Below are 20,851 nucleotides of genomic sequence, written 5' to 3'. Positions count from 1 at the left end.
CCAGAGAGTCCGTCCAGTGTGAACCAGCCTAGACCAACTGTAACTGTGTGTCGTGTGAAAGTGACATTGTAGCTTGCTACAGGTTGCTTGCCACAAGACCGCTCACCGTCCCGGTGAGAGGAATACTGAAAAAACCGTGAAAAAAAAACCACTAGGTACTGCATCTGTATATCTTTCGTGAAGTAGGGTTAGGCCCAACCATGACCTTACATGCCTCAAAAAGTGGAGTTAAAAACACTGCACTGCTTGCAAACGCCTTAAGCCTTTGAATAGGCAGGAACCAGTATGATTGCATAGTCGAAGAATCCTAGTTAGCAAAACAGAATGAGGCTCCACTGCAAAGAGATATGCTCAGTTTGGATCCAGCACATCTTTATCGTCCCTAACCATTGTGAGAGGAAAATGACCTGGTCCGTACTTGCAGATGAACCTTGCAACACTTTCTGCACAACACTGTTTTCGAAAAGGGGAATGACCATAAGGTGTAGTAACACCGTAAATATGGTTAAGCTCTATCATGATGGCAGAACGAAAAGCTTTCACAGCAACAGGATGGCCACCAGATGAATGCTCGATAGCCACATGCTAGTGGGCTGAAATGTGGGGTGGGGGAAAAACTGCTGAGGCTGAGAGGGGAGAGGGGGGAGGGGAAACTAGATAGGGGCGAGAGGGGGAAAGGGTAGGGGCGAGGGATAGATTGGGTGGGTAGGGGCGAGGGGGTGGGTAGGGGCGAGGGAAGGGAGGGGATGGGTAGGGGCGAGGGGGGCTGGGTAGGGGCGAGGGAATGTGAGGGGGAGGGTAGGGGCGAGGGGGGTTGGTTAGGGGCGAGAGGGGCTGGGTAGGTGCGAGGGGAAGGGAGGGGGTGGGTAGGGGCGAGTGCAAGAGGGGTGGGTAGGGGGCGAGGGCAGGGAGGGGGTGGGGTGAATAGGGCGAGAGCTAGGCAAGGGGACGAGGGTGAGTAGGGGGACGAGGAGTGGTGGAAGATGATGGAGCTCACATGCAGTTGCTCTCCTCCACCAGCCTGCAGTTACCGTTTAAGCTTCTTGCTACAATCTGCTGCAATACCGTCTGCTTTAGAAGCGGCAGGTGAGTTATACTGAGCTTCACCATCGCTTACTGTTACTGATTGCAACCCAAAGTCAATATGAGAAAAGATATGCCAAGGCGACACCGCCCTACCGCACAGGCGATCATCATGCTTGTGCCTGTGGAAAGCGACAATTTCATCTGCTGAACAACAGAATGCAGGAGCCGGCACCAAGGGAGGATTTTGTAGGAGCCGACACCAATGGAGGAGGGACTGCTGCCAAGAGCCTACAACAGCAGGGGACAACATTAGTGCATGCTCTCTATTGTTTTGGTGACTCTCTTGTAGATGATGGGAACAACAATGTTCTGCGCTCTTGATGATCTCTTTGCCACAACTGTGAACCCTAAGGATGTGGGCATTTTGATTGTGGGTAAGGTCGAGGGGATAAGGGTAGATAGGTACAAGTAAGGAGCAGACAACTATCATGAGCAAGACAACTATCATGATCTTGGAATTCATCTTGTAGGACGGGCTTTGAGAAGGGAGTTTGCTAGACACAAAGGAGAGCTTTGTTCTGGTCGAAGAAGAAGGAGACACCAAAGGGGTTGATGTTTGAGGGGGAGTGAACTCCTGTAGAGGAGATTTCTTCCTGCTTCTATGCTTCTTCAAAGGCTCAGGTGGCTCATTAAGTTTAGTAACTATGGAAACATTTGAAAAGGGTGTACCTTTAGGCAAAGAGTGAATAGAGACTCCATAACAAGGCATAGACTTGGTAGCATCCAACCACTCCAACAGATCCTCGTTTGACTCGTCAGGTGGAGTAGGCTGTTCCAAATCAAGGCTGGTTGCTAGGGACAAAGAACTATGTTGCATGATGGAATCCATGCCTCCTTCTAGGCGAATGGGTTGCATTGGAGAGCCAGGAGTATGTATCCACATGGCGTCGTTTCCCCAATCATGAAGTGCTTTAGTGTGTCTCAGCCATGGTCTACCGATGAGCAAGGGAAATCCGCCCTCCACCTGTGGAAGACGAATCACAACAAAATCCAAACTAAAAGTGAAATCTTGTACCTGCAAAGGCACCTTTTCCACTATGCCCACGGGGTATACTGTTCTTTGGTCGGCCAATGTTACTGTGAAGGGGGCAGGTTGAGTAGGCTGCAGGCCTAAAGCCATCATAGTGAACTCAGGCATCATATTGATGCCAGATCCACCATCCACAATTACTCTTGAAAATTGCTGCCCCAAGACGGACACTGTCAGGCGAGGGCTTCTATAATCCGTGAGGGGAGCAGCGGGATTGGATATCATATAGGACTCTGATGGTCGCACTGGGAGGTGCCCGCCACTAGGACTTGTTCTGGGGTAAAGTGATCTAATAACAGCAAGGGTGTCACTTCTAAAACTTGCATCTAGCCTCAGCATGTCATAGAGGGATACTTGTTGGAAGGTGTTCTTCAAGATTGTCTCTGCTGTAAGCTTTTCCTGTTCTACCAGTGGTTTCTCTGGTGCCTTGATCTTTTGTAGATCGGAAACTGCTTCCAAGAAAGCTTCATCAATATCGGAGAGCAAAGATTTGGATTCTTTCATGGCACTGGGGGATGGCTTGTTAACAGCTGAAGGCAGGGTATCCACTGGTGTGTGAATGTGTGGGGGAGTTGAACTCACTAGAATTCTAAGACCAAGAGCGGCTCTCTGGGCCCGGGTGAGGACGCCCGCCGGCTCCTCTACCAACTGCAACTTCTCTTGAGTGGTAACCACATGGACGGAAGGGGGTGGTTGAAGAGGGGGACTCACTGCTATCAAATTGAGCTTGTGGAAGGTAAACTCATTTTGGCTTTGACTTGGGTTCGCAGTAGTGGATGCACGAAGTTTAGGGCAATCTTTATTGTAGTGATCCTTCATTTCAGGGCAATGACGGCAGGGAGGGGACCCTTCTGGCAGGAGGCATTTGCTTTGGTAATGCCCATATTCCCCGCATCTGTAGCACAAAATGGGCCGATTCAAAGGGCGAGTCGACGGACGAGGTGGTCCTTGCTCCTGGTGCATGGAGTTGGAGGTGGAGGCATAGAAGTTTTGAGGGGACGAGGGAGCATGGGTATGATAAAAGCTCTGAGACGGAAAAGTACTTTGCATACCTTGCATTGGAGGGGCTGTCAGCAAAGGTGGCATATGGTGTGGATGGCCACAGGGAGAAACCATGTTGGATGCAGGCGCTGGCCCTTGTTGAAGAGTAGGACCAAGACTTTGCTGTATTTGTCGCAATCCCTTGAGGTAGTAGCAGTCCTTGTCCTCATGCCCAGACTTTTCGTAGAAGTGGCAATAAGCTCGAAGGGAACAGTCCTGTGGAGGATGTCCTAGAGAGCGACACGAGCTGCACCATACCATAGCCTTAGTCTCTTGCTGAGACCGAAGCTCTTCTAACTCCCTCTTGATTTGATCCAAAGCTTCGTGATGTGGGGCCTTCTCCTGTTTGAGAGAGATTGATTTCTCCTCTTGTAGAGCTCGCTGTAGTTTTAGGGCTTCAAGTTCCCGACGTAAGGAAGTCAAAGGGTCAGACGGACTCTCCAAGAGTACCGATGCAGTCTCTACCTGAGAAGGGTCGGTAAACAGCTTCCTTGCTCCCTCTATCCTAATAGCAGCAGCAACAAACTCCTCCAAGGTGGCATCAGGTCGGAGATTCTCTCTCAGTTTTTGCTGAGAAGTCTTTGGAAGCGTCTTCTCTACCCATTTCTTGACCATGAACTCACCTGGTGGTTGAGGAAGCTTGGCGACCAGAGACTTGGTTTTAGTCATGAATTCTGCAAAAGTCTCCCCTGGTTGGAGCACCATGTTGGCCAACTCATCCAAAACCTTTTCCTGGTAGTCACCTGGCCTGGATGCTACATAGAACTGTTGTCTTAAAGCTGTCCAAGTTGCAAAATGGTTCTCTGCGAACTGGCTGTACCACTTGTCTGCCAAACCATCCAAGGTAGATGGGAAGAGTACTAAGTAGGCATCTTCTCGGTTGAGGCCACGACCTCTGCAGAGAGAAACAAACCTCCGGGCATGGTCGTCAGCATCCTCTAAGGAGAGACCCTTGAAAGTCGGAAACTTAATATTCACCTTAGCTAGAAAGCTTGTGAGCTCCTCCATAGCTGTTACAGGGGATGAGAAGTTTATTGATTGGGGTGATTGGGGAGGTGTAGAACTTGTTGAGGGAATGGAGGTAGCTGTAGGGGAAGGTAGGGGTTCTGGAGTTGGTGGACTTCTACTTGGCACGAAGGGTTGACATTTCCTGTGGTAGTACTTCAGAGGACTGAGTAGTGGGCTTTGTCGCTCTTTTGACTGTCTTGTATGTGTCATGCAGTAACCAAAAGCCCGACCAAGCTTTGAGCAAGAAAACCTTGAACTGGCTGAAGATTGGTCTAGACTCTACTAGACCAGGCAAGTGACTAGACCAGGCTGGATCACGGACGAGGAGGACTAGACTAAGGTCTAGGACTAGACCAGGGTCGAGGAGGACTAGACCAAGGGACGAGGACTGGTTGGACCAGGGCGAGAGATGACTAGGGCGAGAGAGGACTAGACCAGTTGGCCCAGGCGAGAGGAGATCAGTGCAAGGCAAGGTAGGTGAAGCTAGATAGACCCAACTAGCTTCAAATCTTAGAGTGAGATTTCAGTTGAGATCCCATCGTGGTCGCCAAAATGAGAGCACCTGTAGCGCAGATAGTGTGTCGTGCTCTCTACAGTGAGTGCTCCTCACTGCAATGTGCGTGACAATCTCACTCAAAACAGACTGAAAACAGGAAACAATAGACAACGACTGAACTCACAGAGACACAACAGCAACAGTAGACCACAACAAATGACTCCACTATCTCGAAGAACTGATACAGATTCTGGCGTGGCAGCACACTCAGCTCCAACCGAGGACTCTCAGGTACAATGGGGTGTCGAGGCTCAGATGTGCAGGGATGCTGAATAAGTGCTTTGTGTATAGACTCACACTAGATGACTACGTTGCTGGACCAGAGGTGAAGAAGATAATCCCGATGACCAACCGCTACTACTCATATGTACCACCATAAAGAGCCACCAACGGCTCATAAATGTCAGCCATGTGGTGACCTGGCCACGATGTCCACTAGACCAGTCCATATCTCTGCTGCCATGTGTTACTGCCCAACCCAGAGAGTCCGTCCAGTGTGAACCAGCCTAGACCAACTGTACTAACTGTGTGTCCTGTGAAAGTGACACTGTAGCCTGCTACAATAGTCTGAGGTTCCTTTCTTGGGGCTGAGCCTTGGAAGCAATTTTTGTACCATGCTTTATCTCGTGCTGCTCCTCATTTTGGTCTATGGATAGTGATGGCTCTTGGTGCACAATGATCTGGTTCAGTTTTTCTAATGCCCCCTTGGATATGTCTCATATGTCACCTTTTATGCGCTGCTTGTTAAGGATATGGTTGACTTAGGACTATAGGTCGTGCATCGATTCAATAGAGACCTAGATGTTTGGAGGAGCTTGAGAGGCAGTGCTTGATTTGGAACGCATTCGTTATAGACCAAGAGCTTGGTGAGCGGACTCACATTGATTGGGCTAGATGGGAGAGTGGGCTGACAACATCTCTACATAGCCCGTTTGAGGCTTCATTGCTAGCTGCAGGTTTCATTGGTAGTACGTATGGGGTTCGATGTGGGTCTGCTACATGTATGTTAGAGATTGATACTACTATTCTTGCTAACTGGCATGCCATGATTGGAGGATAGACTACCTTGCCTTCTCATGAGGGGTGGTGGGCTTTCTTTGCACCCTTTGGTGGGTCTCAATTGTCTGTTGTCATGGGACTCTTGTTTATGGTGTTGCTCAAATTGGTCATCATGGACATCACTGACGGCTAGTCTTCAGGATGTGGTACCACTTGATCAATGTCTGGATGCTCACTGGAAGCCTATTTGAGTAGTGGGTTTCCTTGGCAAGGGCTTTTGTGTTGATCCAGATTTTCTCACAAAGAAGGCAGCTCTCTGGAGATTATGGTCTTGGGATGGAGTTCCCTTGGCGGAGTTGGTCTAGGTGAGTGGCAATGCACTTCTAAGCAGACTGATGGGAGAGCTAGTCTCCTTTGAGTACACTACTCGCATTGGGTGGCGGATCCTTCTGGGGGAGCAACACCCTTCAGTGTTCACACCGTCCGTGCCTGCCGTGGCACTTGTCTCGGCAGCACATCTCTCTTGCTTTACAATTATAGTTTTGGTCTTACTTTTGGATCCTTGGAGTCTCCCATTGGATATGTTACTTCATGTGGGTGATTTTACATGGAGGACTCCTTGTTGGCACTTGGGCTGCACGGATTGGCCCACCACCGGACATATCAGCAATGTACTACATAGCAGGAGGAATTAATATGTCATTTCTCTTGGAATTGCCCATATGCATAGCAAGTTTGCGCTTGTTTGCTTATCAGAGTTGGCATTTATTTAAGGGTTTGTGACGTGGGGGGCGGTTGCATGGCTATTTTGATATCCAGGGTCACACATTCTGTTTGATGGTTCTCTACATATCAAAGTCTTCTTGCTCACTTCTTTGGGCCATAGATGAGGCACCTTTGATATGGCTCCACTCATTGTGCATCAGTTTAATCTCGATCTGTGGGATATAGTCTACACCACGATTTGTTGCATTATGTTATGAATTATGTGGAAGGCTCGTTGGGCTAACATCTTTGGCTCACAACTTTCTCCGACATCTACCACCTTGACAGCTATTTGGACTGAGTTGTTGCATACTCTTTGCAGCCGGTGCAATACATTAGCAGGGCAATGGAGTGGAGTAAATACTCTTTTCTTTGGCTATGGGTGTGGTATTTTGTATTTTTTAGTCTAGATCAAGGACACATCACAGTGGCATTATGCACCTCCTCGGTGGTTCAGACTGCATTCTTCCTATATGCCACCGTGATGTATTGCTAGGACTCATATTGCACTTCTCCAGTTTGTACTTCCTATGGGAGATAGGCCCATTGAGCATCCCCAAATGTCTTTTGTCCACAGTAAATAGCTCCATTTTCCAGAGAAAAAAAAGATGATCATGGGAGGGCGTTCACACTCAAGTTACACTTCGGAAGAAATTTCTCCTTGTGTAGTGTTAGAAGCCTCAAAAGTATGCTCAAGCAATCACGAGGCCAATGTAAGTAGTGTAAAAATCATAGTAGCCAAGTAACACCTGCTGTTGTAGACTAGCCGCCTCGAAACTTAAGTTTTGAAATGCGTTTTCATTCATAACACACCACCACCACCACAACCCCCCCCCCCCCCCCGGGGGGCCCAATTTCTAGGTCCTCAAAAACGTTTGAAACTGCTAAACATTGCGTTTCTGAAATATACTACAAGTATGATTTCTCCTTTAATGAGTGTTAGGTAGATTGTGCGACTAAACTGGTGATAATTATACTGAAAGCTTTGTTAAGTTTCACAGTGCAATAGTTATCATATTGAATCTGTTGTCTCAAGTTTGTGATATTGCAAGTGTGTGGTGACATCTCTTTGTCATGTTTTTTATATTTTCAGTTTGCTTGCAAAGTTGCGGTGGTTGGATAAGCATCAGCCTAGAGCATTTGATGAATGTCAAAGTGTTTTGATTGGCGGGTAAGTCTTCTTGCATGTGCGATTAGGAGGTTGCTGTGTTAATTTTTTAGGTGCATGTTTAAAGGGCCAGGCTCCATCGGCCAATTCTCACATGGTGCTACATTGTGCATTGATTGGACTAAGGTTGTCTTATACACTTGTAGATTCTCACTAAGGAATTTCAGAGGAGCCACATCTATTCAGAGTCATAGATACATCAGTAGAGTGTTTTGTTGTTCTGCTTACCAAATAATCAAGCTGAAACATTTGAGCTCCAATTTGTGTGTTTAGCCTTGCACTAGCTAGCCTATCCTGATGCAATGTGTCAGGCACACGGATACGTAGATATCACAACATTCTAAACTACTAGTGGCTATGGATTCAAATTTTGAGTCTCTTAAGCTTCCTGTTGCTTGACTCTATATTTGCATCACATTATGGATGTATCCTTAACACAAGACTGTGACCCAAGTGCCACAAGTAGGTATTTTGAAGCTGCTAGATCAATGAGAGAGAAGAAGAAGAAGAAGAAGAAGAAGAAGAAGATCGTTTTAATGTCGTAGAGAGAGAGAAATGAAATGAAATGAAATGTTCTATAACGTCTTCAAAAGGCCAAAATAATCTATGAGACCAAACTGTTACAAAATAGTGAATCTGATACCATGTCTGGGTACAAAAAGAGGGGGGAGAGAGAAATGAAATGAAATGAAATGATATATTAACGTCTACAAGAGGCCAAAATGACCTATGAGACCAACTGATTACAATGATGAGTCTAGTACCAAGTCTGGGTACAAACAAGAAAACTACAAACAAAGAAACGATAGGAGTGCTACCGACTCCTATGGGTGGCTGGTAGGCTGAGCAATGGTATCATGCCATAAAGGTACAAAGTGGGGATAAGTGTCACCATGATACAATATAGCAATAGCATGAAGCCTATCCCGATCGACATTCTGGGTGGCGTGCTAGAATCCTGTGGATCCTCTGCCGCAATCTCCGCCGGTGCTGCGTGGCTCCCCTTCTCAGTCGCGGTCGTCTCGATCTCCCTAACTCTATAGCTCGATCAATGAGAGTACCGCTGATGTGTGTATGGGTGGGAACCGAGCTCTCTGGTGGTGGTGTCCCTTCTGACTCTGTGGTACTCAGACTGAAGAAATCTGAGATGCGTCTCTGGGACTGTCTCTGTCTTTGCCCATTCAATAGAGCGTCTCTATGTCTCTGAATCTCAAGTAGGAATAATCCGAGACATCTTTGATCCTGATATCTCATGACTCTGTCTAACGAGTCAAAACCATCTCTGAATAGACAATGAAAGCGTCCCCGTATCTCATAGTAGACTGTGCAGCGACATATGTAGTGAAACTCTGTCTCTGGCTCTGCATGGCATAACTGACATATCCTACTGTCTGCTGGTATGCCTCTGAATCTACCTGTCTCAATCCCAAGCTGGTGTGAAGATGTGCGAATCTGGCCAATAGCACATCGTAACCTATGAGATAGATGTGTGTCCATGTAACTGGGCCGTGTGACAAATCCGTCTGTCGTGAGTTGAAGAAGATGTTCTCTATAGAAAACCCTCTTCGTACCCAACTCCCGTGATGGTTCTATCCATGTCCTCTTGCTATCAAGCTGGATAAGATCCTGCCGAATGAGTCTAGTAGTCTCCATCCGTGTAAGAGCCAAGGATGGTGCATCAAGAGAATACTGGAAAGGGGGCAGCCTGTCCATGCTGAAACCATGCCTCTGAAACCATGAGTTCATCTGTGCATACCAACATGATGTATCTCCCTGTAATGCCAGCTGTCTGGATGACTCGAGAGCAAGCCTGGCATACCTGTCCCTGGTGGTGTCCCATAAGCTGTGTACAAATGATACTGATCTGGTGAGTGCCTCAACCTCCATAGGTGGGGCAGCCAGCTCCGCTCGAATGATGTCATGTGGGACTGAGGCCTTGGCTCTAATCAGCCTAGAAATCATAGATATCAGGGGTCTCTCCATATTAGTCCATCCAGCACTGTCAATAGACGGTCCCCAAACCTGAACCGTGTAGTGCATAACTGAAGCGACCAAAGTATCGAAAAGCCAGAGCTTTGTTCGAGGTTCCTGGAACTGAACTTGCGAGCAAATCCTCTCTAAACCACCTAGGGCTGCATAGGCACGAGTCAATCTAGTGTCTGCTGCTACTTTCAGTGTGAACCTCGGTCCACTAAAGACCACCCCAAGATATGTGTATGCATCAGTGTACTCCATACTGTCCTGTCCATATGTGAAAGTAGGTGCTGATCTCCTAACCCACTGTGGCGTGGTATTAAATACCATGACCTTGGTTTTACCAAGGTTGACAGACAATCCACTATCCTCTGCAAAACTATGCAATGCGTCCAAATGTCTCTGCATACCCTCTGGCGATTCTGATATCAACACGATATCGTCAGCATACAATAAAAGAGGGATCCATGTCCCTGCAAGCTGAGCACCTCTATCACCTCCTCTGTCAATATAATCAGAGAGAGAGAGAGAGAGAGAGAGAGAGAGAGAGAGAGAGAGAGAGAGAGAGAGAGATATGAAATGAAATGATATATTAACTTTGATGGAGCAAAAGACGCCGTGCGCACACTCACACACCCAGACAACTCAACACCACACAAGGAATTTACTCAAATTCCTCACCTCACTCACCACCACTCAAGAGATCTTAAAAAAGTCTACCCACAAGCTCGATTCAAACTCCAAACGCCTCAACCTACAAGCCCTTGCCTGCCCGAAGACACTACAAGGTGAGTCGAGTTGATCAACACTTGAAATCACACTCGATGGTGACCAAAATATACAAGAAAAACCATCAAAAACTCAAAAACTCTAGCCACAAAAGGCCTCTCTCAAACCATTGCAAAGCCTTCACCAAACTCCACTCTGTTGGACTCTTTGGAGTAGCGCCAACCCTCATGGCACCGATACAGGGTCACATAGTCTTGCAGAAAGCCGCACCTTCTTCCCTCAACTCCTTGCACACACACATCCATGGAAACCTCAGAACTTCCATAGACTCTCCCAAGTGCAAAATTGAAGAGAGAAAGCTCTCATTCACTCCTCCACGCTCTCGAAAACAGGCACGAACGCGATGGGACTGCACTAGACCACCTGTAGGAACCCTGCTCCCTCCCACACACCGAGAGGTGAAAGTGCCAAGACTTGGATTCAAAAACTCTCCTACAGGTGGAGCACTCACAACACCGTCACTGATCTGGCAAATTGAAGCCTTTTCACACCATTTTTGGTCATTTTTTGACCTTTTTTGACCCAGTTTTGGCCAGTTTTGACCCCCGGCAGGCATTTTTCGCGGGAAAACCCCCAAACGGACTCCAAAATTCACCAAATTTTTTACGCTTGATCCTTGATACCCAAAGCACTTTTCCACATCCCCACGTTCTATTTTTGACCACTTCTAGGGTGGTGCACGCATCACCGCAGATCAGGCACCGTAAATAGATAGTTACTGCATGTCACAAACTTCTCGAGCGGGATGAGAGTGCCCGCACTTGTTGCTTGCATTATTTTCATTCTAGAAAGCTCAAACACATTCTCTAGAGCCAAAATAAGCCACCAAGAACCATACCCAAAGCCCCGATACCCTATCCAGGCGCGCGTGTGTGCCTGACTGTCGGCACGCAAGCATGAATATTTACAATGTGCACATGTTGCACCACGTTTGAAACTCAAAACCACTTTGAAAATCTCCCAAATGCATGTATTTACATCCTTTTGCACATATGACCATGTATATATGCACTACTTTGTACAGACCAAAAGTAGTTTATCATCATTGCCCAACCCTAAGTTGAGCATTTATGCTCAACACTCGCATCAAGCAGTGACATAAAACCACAAGCGTGATCCAAAACTTTCTCCTGGATCATATGGAAACTCACCAAGCTTCATAGCACCAGCTATGTGCCCAAGAATTCCACTCACATCAAAGAACAAAGCATCTATCGTCTTGCCCAAATGCCACCATCCACCTGGATCTCAAGAATAGTTTGAATCTTCCCTAAGGTTGGCACATGCCATGTTGTACCATACTTTGTTCCAATCAGCAGAACCCACAAATACCTCAAAATGCATTTCATAACTAGAGCCCATTCGATTGACAACCATAAATTCCACATTATCTTCTTGATGCATTGATTGCTCTTCACTCCCCACGCCCAAGAGATTATCACTCCAAGCATTAACAACTCCACTCCAAAACTGAAAACGATCTTCAAAAACACTATCACTAGCAACCTCTTCTTCTAGATAAGGCATCTTCCACTTGAAAAGCTGGAAACGTGCATATAAAGCCACATAAGACACCATTACCCAGTCTTTATCATGCCAACTAGCCCCAAGACTCGCTAACTTCCAATCAGGATCTTCACAGATAAGAGGGTATGGCTCAAACATACATTGAAGCATGTGAAATGCATCCATCAAATCATCGTGCAAGCAAAAGGTCACTTTCACCTCCTTGTCTACCCCATCCTCAAGATGTTTGTACTGAACAACCACATGGCGCGTATCATCGACGACACTCGGCACTAGCATCAAATCCTTGCATACATAAAATCATCCCTATCACCTTCATGACCCAATACCTCTGCATCACAACCACTAGAGGGTTGCCCAACCCCCAACTCTAGTAAAGCACACGGATCCAAGGTCACATTAACCGTCATATCATCATTCTCTCCTGCATCATCTTCACTTGTCGGTGGAGAAAGTCTTTGTCCATAGCCCACCATCTCATCATCAAAGCAAGCATCCATATCATGTTGCTGCAAAGCTCCTTCCCAAAAGATACGTTGCTCTTTGTGCAAGGCTACCATATCCTTCAATGGATCTAGTGACTCTATGTCATCATCGCATACATCATCGCACCAACTCTCACAAGCATCAGATGTGTCACCATCATAGGTTACCTCATCCTTGTCAATTTCACTCTCATCATCTTCACTTTCCACACTAGTGCTCAAACTTTTAATTCATCTACTATGTCCTTGCCATTTTGCACCATGGGTATGTGTATTGTCTCTTAAATTGCTTCACATACTTCATTTGCATTGAATTTGTGCATATGGGCATCCACACCTGTATCCAAGCTATTATCCTTGCTAGCATGAGCACCTGCAACTGTGACTTTATGCACATAAAGGTCATCCACACTATCCATACCACGTATTGACAAAGGGCACTTCATGCTTGTAGCAACACACAACTTTCTCTCCTTTCGTAGCGCTATCTTCAATGCTTCACGCATGGAATTGGGTTCTTTCTCTTGCACTTTCAACTTAAGGACCGGTCGCAATAGACTCATGAATACCTGTATTCTTTGGCTATTTGTAAATGCGGAATAAATTCCTCTTTAGACATGGCTTCCACATGCAATAGAGCATCTTTCCACACTCTCCAAGCATCATCAAATCTTGACCAAAATTCTGTGACCGACTCGTGCTCTTGCATAAACAAACTAGTGACCTGTTTCCATGTATCTTGGTGAGGAATCACCTTCTTGAACCGCTTCAAAAAGCATCTCTTAAACATGTCCCAGTTGCCCTTCTCATCTTGTGACAAGCCCTCATACCAATCTCTTGCATTCCCTCTGACCACTAGATTGATACCTGCAAGCTTTTGCGCCTCACTTGGAACTCCACAACATAAACATGTCAAATCAAACTCATATGATGCAAGCCAATCATCTGCATCCTCGCAACCTGTGAAAATAGATGGTTAGAATGGAAATTCCCTTCAACATCCAACATGTGCATACATCATTGCTCAAAATCCAAATTCTGGGTGCACAACCGGCAATTTTCGCTCCCCAGCGGAATCGCCAAAGGATAATGGAGCAAAAGACGCCGTGCGCACACTCACACACCCAGACAACTCAACGCCACACAAGGAATTTACTCAAATTCCTCACCTCACTCACCACCACTCAAGAGCTCTCTGAAAAATTTTCCCACAAGCTCGATTCAAACTCCAAACGCCTAGACCTACAAGCCCTTGCCTGCCCGCAGACACTACAAGGTGAGTCGAGTTGATCAACACTTGAAATCACACTCGATGGTGACCAAAATATACAAGAAAAACCATCAAAAACTCAAAACCTCCAGCCACAAAAGGCCTCTCTTAAACCATTGCAAAGCCTTCACCAAACTCCACTCTGTTGGACTCTTTGGAGTAGCGCCAACCCTAATGGCACCGATACAGGGTCACATAGTCTTGCAGAAAGCCGCACCTTCTTCCCTCAATTCCTTGCACACACACATCCATGGAAACCTCAGAATTTCCATAGACTCTCCCAAGTGCAAAATTGAAGAGAGAAAGCTCTCATTCACTCCTCCACACACTCGAAAACAGGACGCGAACGCGATGGGACTGCACTAGACCACCTGTAGGAACCCTGCTCCCTCCCACACACCGAGAGGTGAAAGTGCCAAGACTTGGATTCAAAAATCCTCCTTCAGCTAGAGCACTCACGGCACCGTCACTGATCTGGCAAATTGAAGACTTTTCACACCATTTTTGGTCATTTTTTGATTTTTTGACCCAGTTTTGACCCTCGACGGGCATTTTTCGCGGGAAAAACCGGAAACGGACTCCAAAATTCACCAAATTTTGTACGCTTGATCCTTGATACCCAAAGCACTTTTCCACATCTCCACGTTCTATTTTTGACCACTTCTAGGCTGGTGCACGCATCACCGCAGATCAGACACCGTAAATAGATAGTTACTGCATGTCCCAAACTTCTCGAGCGGGATGAGAATGTCCGCACTTGTCTCTTGCATTATTTTCATTCTAGAAAGCTCAAACACATTCTCTAGAGCCAAAATAAGCCACCAGGAACCATACCCAAGGCCCCGATACCCTATCCAGGCGCGCGTGTGTGCTTGAATGTCGGCACGCAAGCATGACTATTTACAATGTGCACATGTTGCACCACGTTTGAAACTCAAAACCACTTTGCAAATCTCCCAAATGCATGTATTTACATCCTTTTGCACATATGACCATGTATATATGCACTACTTTGTACAGACCAAAAGTAGTTTATCAACGTCTACAAAATGCGAAATTGACCTATGAGACCAAACTGATTACAATGGTGAGTCTAGTACCAAGTCTGGGTACAAACAAAGAAAACTACAAACTAGAAACTGAGATAGAAGTGCTACCGACTCCTATGGGTGGTTGGTAAGCTGAGCAATGGCATAATGCCACAAAGGTACAAAATGGGGATAAGTGTCACCATGATACAATATAGCAGTAGCATGAAGTCTATCCTGATCGACACTCTGGGTGTCGTGCTAGAATCCTGTGGATCCTTTGCCGCAATCTCTGTTGGTGCTGCGTGGCTCCCCTCCGCACTCATGGTCGTCTCGATCTCCCCAACTCTATAGCTCGGTCAATGAGAGTACCACTGGTGTGTATATGGGTGGGAACCGAGCTCTATGGTGGTGGTGGCCCGTCTGCCTCTGTGGTACTCGGACTGAAGAAATCTGAGATGCGTCTCTGGGACTGTCTTTGTCTATGCCCTCTCAATAGAGAGTCTCGACTCTCTATGTCTCTGTATCTCAAGTAGAAATAATCCGAGACATCTCTGATCCTGATATCTCATGACTCTCTCTAATGAGTCAAAACCACCTCTGAATAAACAGTGAAAGCGTCCCCGAATCTCATAGTAGACTGTGCAGTGACATGTAGTGAAACTCTGTTTCTGGCTTTGCATGGCATAACTGACATATCCTACTGTCTGCTGGTATGCCTCTCAATCTACCCGTCTCAATCCCAAGTTGGTGTCAAGATGTGCGTATCTGGCCTATGGCACATCATAACCCATGAGATAGATGTGTGTCGATGTAGCTGGGCCGTGTGACAAATCCGTCTATCGTGAGTTGGAGAAAATGCTCTCTATAGAAAGCCCTCTTCGTACCCAACTCCCGTAATGGCTCTATCCATGTCCTCCTGGTATCAAGCTGGATAAGACCCTGCCGAATGAGTCTAGTAATCTCAATCCGTGTAAGAGCCAAAGATGGTGCATCAAGAGAATACTGGAAAGGGGGCAGCCTGTCCATGCTGAAACCATGCCTCTGAAACCATGAGCTCATCTGTGCATACCAACATGATGTATCTCCCTGTAATGGCAGCTGGCTGGATGACTCAAGAGCAAGCCTAGCATATCTGTCCCTGGTGGTGTCCCATAAGCTGTGTACAAATGATATTGATCTGGTAAGTGCCTCAATCTCCATAGGTGGGGCAACCAGCTCCGCTCGTATGATGTCATGTGGAACTGAGGCCTTGACTCTAATCAGCCTAGAAATTATAGATAGCAAGGGCCTCTCCATATAACTCCATCCAGCACTGTCAACAGATGGTCCCCAAACCAGAACCCCGTAGTGCATAACTGAAGCGACCAAAGTGTCGAAGAGCCAGAGCTTTGTTCGAGGTTCCTCGAACTGAACCTGCGAACAAATCCTCTCTAAACCGCCTAGGGCTGCATAGGCACGAGTCAATCTAGTGTCTGCTGCCACTTTCAGTGTGAACCTCGGTCCACTAAAGACCACCCCAAGATATGTGTATGCATTTGTGTACTCCATACTGTCCTGAGCATATGTGAATGTAGGTGCTGATCTCCTGACCCACTGTGGCGTGGTATTAAATACCATGACCTTGGTTTTACCAAGGTTGACAGACAATCCACTATCCCCTGCAAAACTATGCAATGCGTCCAAATGTCTCTGCATACCCTCTGGTGAGTCTGATATCAACACGATATCGTTAGCATACAATAAAAGTGGGATCCATGTCCCTGCAAGCTGAGCACCTCTATCTCAATATAATCAGAGACCTCATCAACATATATACCAAATAAATTAGAGGACAATGGGCATCCCTGTTTCACTCCAATCGTGGAGTGAACTATGTCAGATATCCGCTCTGGGGTGCGTACATGACCGATCACTGAGCTGTACAATGCCATAATCCCCCATATCAGCTTTGTAGGTACCCCAAATTCCATAAGTCGGTGCATCAATCTGGCCCTCGGTACTGTGTCAAAAGCTTTGCGGAGTTCCACAAACCTGCAATATATCCGTCTACCATGTGCTCGACCCCCTCAATGATAGCTCTTAGTGTAAAGACATGATCCAGTGTGGAGAAACCCCTTCTGAAACCAGCTTGTCCAGGTCCTCGTATGCCCATAGTCTTTGCCCAACTGCTCAGCCTATGCTCAAGGATGGATGCATACAACCGTGCCAATGTATGTCCTACCATGATAGTACGGTAATTCCCCGGCACTGTGGGGTCTCCTGTTTTGAAGATAGGTACAATAGTAGACAATCTCCAAGACTCAGGAAAGCCCTCACAGATGACACGGTTGAACAACCGTGCAAGCATCTTTGCCAACAAGTCCCCAGCATGTATAATGTGCTCTGCTACCAAACCCTCATGAATATTATCGTCAACAGAGGTCATATATGACCCATGGGACTAAAAGAAAAAACGTTACAGCGGTTCCTTCTAAGTGAAGGTGATCGTGATACATATCAGTTAGGGAGTGAGGGTCCATTCAGGGGGTAGAAGAAAGGGAAGAGAAAAACCTAAGGGGGGTTGGCTGTTAGAAGCAGAGTTACTCGGAACGCGGAATGGGAACGGCGACGGGCCTCCCTACGGAACAAGGGAACGGGAATGGGTCTGGAACGCGAACGACGCGGAACGGGAAGCTGAAAAGACATCCAAATATTGTTTTTTTTAGCGTTATGTGTTTGAATACAAGTAGTACTAGAGTCCTTTGAATTTAATACCCACAAAAAACACGATTCGAAGACCATTCAACCTTATTATGACTTGATTGGGATGTGCGGCGCCCACAGTACATAGCACATACCCAACATTGAACAAACACAATGCCCAAACACAATTGTCAATAACATATGTAATTACAGATTAGAGCTCTTAAATAACCTCTCAGAGATAATACTTTTTGCTTAATTATGGCTAACAAGACACGCCAAGGCGCTACAAAAAAACCAAAGGTGACATACCAAAATGAGAGTTGAGACTACAAGGGGGCCAAAGTTCAAACCAGTGACCACAATGCCAAAAGACTGAAGGTGACAAATACCATAAAGATGCTAGTAGCTACAAATGTCAAAGAGGGCAAGGCTCAAGCAGCCATACAAAAAGGTAAGGATAGTGGAAGTCCTAAAGTCGCAACGCTCGAGCCTCAAGACTCAAGACTCAAGAGCCACTAGCCTGAGAGGCCTCCCAATTCATAGTAGCCGGCTGTAAATCATGCACATCCTCCCATTCCTCATCATCGAGCTCTAGGCCCGGCTCGATCTCAGCCACGGATGAAGTACCTTGTGTTGGTGGATGTGCATCTCCACATGCCTGAGGAGCCTCTTGCTCCATCTCCCACTGTGTAAAAGGATTTGTCTGTTTGTTTGTACTCTTGCAAAGCATTTTCAAATTTGCACTGGCAAAGACAAGATCATTAGCCTTCTCCACTCCAAGCCGATTCCTCTTCTTGGAAGCAATGTGGCTAAAGGTACTCCACAATTGCTCCAAGCATGAGGTACTAACTGACTGGCTGAGAATACGGATCGCCAATCTCTGAAGCTCAGGGCCATCATAGCCATAGTCCTCCCACCATAGCACCGAACCTATCTTCCTGCGATCAATCTGAGCATCTGGACTGCCAAATGACCCCCGCATCTCTCTGCTTTGTCTCAACTGATCTCTGACAATGTGTCGCCCATCTCTGTCTAGAACCATCTTGTTTAAGATCTCTGTAAATTGGTTCATGACTTCTCTATCTGTCTCTTGCCGTTAGAACTCTGGATCCACCATGTACGCTGCCCCGTGTAAAGGAGAGGCATATGAATTCCACCTCGAGCTGCAAAGCGCATGGATCTCCTCATATCGCTCTACTTTCGGCTCAAGCTGTGCAAGCTGCTCGATCATGCGGTCCATTGCCTCATAAATCTTGCCAATGCAAGGATCCATGCCACCCAGAACTCGAAGCAAATGAACCACCGATTTTACCTGTGCGTCTACACTCTTGAGCTCCTTCCAAAACTCAAGATCCTCTGCCTTATCCTTGCACAAAATCCCTGCAATTGTCTTTGCATAGGGGGAGGTGGTGAACTCATCACTGATGAAGACATGTCGGACCGCATTTTGACATTCAGACAGCCTGCGTACAAGAAGAAAGTTGAATGCGAGGTGGTTGTCTGAATATTTTAGAAGCACTTTGCCGCCCGACCTCTTGAGGTGCTCACTCCGAACCAAGTTGTGATTGTTGATGAAAGTAACAATCTTCACTGCATCACCAATGACTAGAGCGATCTAGTCTAGCTTGCCGATGTCTTTTAGAAGGTTGTTCAAGCAGTGTGCCATGCAAAAGCACACTGTTACATGCGGATAGTGGCCCTCTATAATAGTTGCTGCTGCCCTGTTTGATGCCTCCCCATCTGTGACAAAGGCCACCATGTGTTGCTCACCGATCGTTTCTATGGCGGCTGTCCACTTTGCAGAGAGGACATCGGCGGACTTGCCACTCTCGGTGGCATCATGAGAGTGCACAAAGTACATCTCTCCACTCGAGTATGCGACGAGACCATGGATATCTAGATCTCTTCGGTGTATCGCTCCACCCGTCGGCAATGAGGGAAACGCCATGTTTTGCCCAAAGACACTGAATATTGAGGGTTGCTTGCTCCACGATAGCCTTCCCTCGATTGAGCAAAGTGGTTCGGAGAGCCTCTGAAGATGGCGGCACATAGCCGGTGCCATACTCTCCTATCCGTTGCACCATGACTTTCGAATACTCCAACCTATTTCGATCAAACATAGAAGAGGTTAGTATCAAAAAGGCGGAAACAATGATAACGGAAGAAATGAGTGAGAAGATTGAGAAATCATAAAACATACCTTGCCGCGACAAATGGGATACGGTCGTGATAGAAAAATCGGGCCACGGCCGCATCCACCTCTTCCTTCTTCTTTGGGTCCCAAGAGGTGGCAAGGGTCCTTTGGCGACGAATTGGACCTGATGAAGATGCACCGGCACCTAAACCGGGTAGAGAGGAAGAAGGAAAATGAGGGTCTTTGGATCGATACCTTTGCGTGTGGGCTTGGCTTTATGGTTGAATTGCCGATCCTTTTCCCCGAGCTCCTTCCTCTTCTCAATGGTGATGTTGGTGCAAAATCTCACCTCATGTCCCGACACTCGAAGAAAGTGTGCCCTCACTTTGTCATGCCCCCCTTTCCGCGTGTAAGAGCATAGCTTGCATGCCCATGTAGGAGAACCTCCCGCCGCCGACAAGGTGCCCTCCGAGGTCACTTCATCCCACCACGACCATTCCTTTGCCTTTTGAGTGTTGCCCGCATGAACGGAGGGGGTTGTACGAAAAGAAGAGGCCATGGAGTGATGGATGATGAAGACAAAAGAGAGTCGTGATAGAGAGCTTGAGAGAGAGCGTGAGCCTTAAAGCCTTGAAAGCTGAGAGCAAGAGAGAGCTTGAGCCTTGAGACTCGAGAGCCTTGAAGGCTTGAAGGCTAAAGGCTTGAGCGCTTGAGAGCAAGAGAGAGCTTGAGAGCCTTGAAGGCTTGAGAGCTTGAGCAATGAGTAGACCGTACCGCCGAGGGGAGGTTGAAGCTTGAGAGAGAGAGAGCCTTAGAAGTTGAGAACTTGAGAGCAAGAGACTGGAGCGAGCTTGAGAGGAAAGGGTGAGAGGGTAGCAAGTTATATAGGAGAGCCTATGGGGCGTTTTTAGTAAACGTTAAAAAACCTGCCGTTTATGATCAAAATTGAAAAAATGGCAGTTTCCGTCCGTTGCAGCCTACAAGCTGTTCTGGCCGTTCCAGGTTCGTTCCAGACCGTTCCGGCCAACCGTTCCGGTTTCGGGCAGCCAGTTGGAACATGCTGCCGTTTCGGCGCGTTCCAATTTTTTTCAGCCGGCCGAAACGCCGTTCCGGCGTTGTTCCAGGCATGTAAAAATCCATTCACCGGTAACTCTGGACAGAAATGCTGTTTTGGGGGTTCGAAACGACTCTTCTACGATGATGGCTTTGCCACCTTGATAGACTGCCCATTTACCTTGCTTGTGTGCTTCATGCATCTTCTTGAGCTCACTTGCTTTACTCTTGAGTTGATTTGTGGTCAGTT

At 46.9% G+C, this 20,851-nt stretch overlaps 2 protein-coding genes across 8 annotated transcripts in view; one reads left to right on the top strand and one right to left on the bottom strand.

Annotated features, from left to right (window-relative positions):
• The window catches only part of LOC147420003 (uncharacterized), a 193,569-nt gene that overhangs the window by 58,990 nt on the left and 113,728 nt on the right, over positions 1-20,851 (top strand). For all 7 annotated transcript variants that reach the window (XR_015187062.1, XR_015187063.1, XM_086505179.1 and 4 more), the window contains exon 5: positions 7,579-7,656. Coding sequence is in view for 5 of the 7 variants with exons in the window: in XM_086505179.1 (XP_086361305.1) it covers positions 7,579-7,656 (78 nt within the window). In the remaining 2 variants the exon portion in view is untranslated. The remainder of the gene's footprint in view (positions 1-7,578; positions 7,657-20,851) is intronic.
• Positions 1,028-3,826, bottom strand: LOC147420004 (uncharacterized). The gene is made up of 3 exons (XM_086504976.1): positions 3,781-3,826; positions 1,918-2,535; positions 1,028-1,314 (listed from the first exon to the last, which is right to left on the bottom strand). The coding sequence occupies exons 1-3, from the start codon at positions 3,824-3,826 to the stop codon at positions 1,028-1,030; spliced, it is 951 nt and encodes a 316-aa protein (XP_086361102.1).

Source organism: Adiantum capillus-veneris, chromosome 28 (genome assembly GCF_014529385.1).
Source record: "Adiantum capillus-veneris isolate H3 chromosome 28, ASM1452938v2, whole genome shotgun sequence".
Taxonomy (NCBI): domain Eukaryota; kingdom Viridiplantae; phylum Streptophyta; class Polypodiopsida; order Polypodiales; family Pteridaceae; genus Adiantum; species Adiantum capillus-veneris.
The sequence above is the reverse complement of the archived record's forward strand: the minus strand, read 5'-3'. Positions and strand labels throughout refer to the sequence as shown.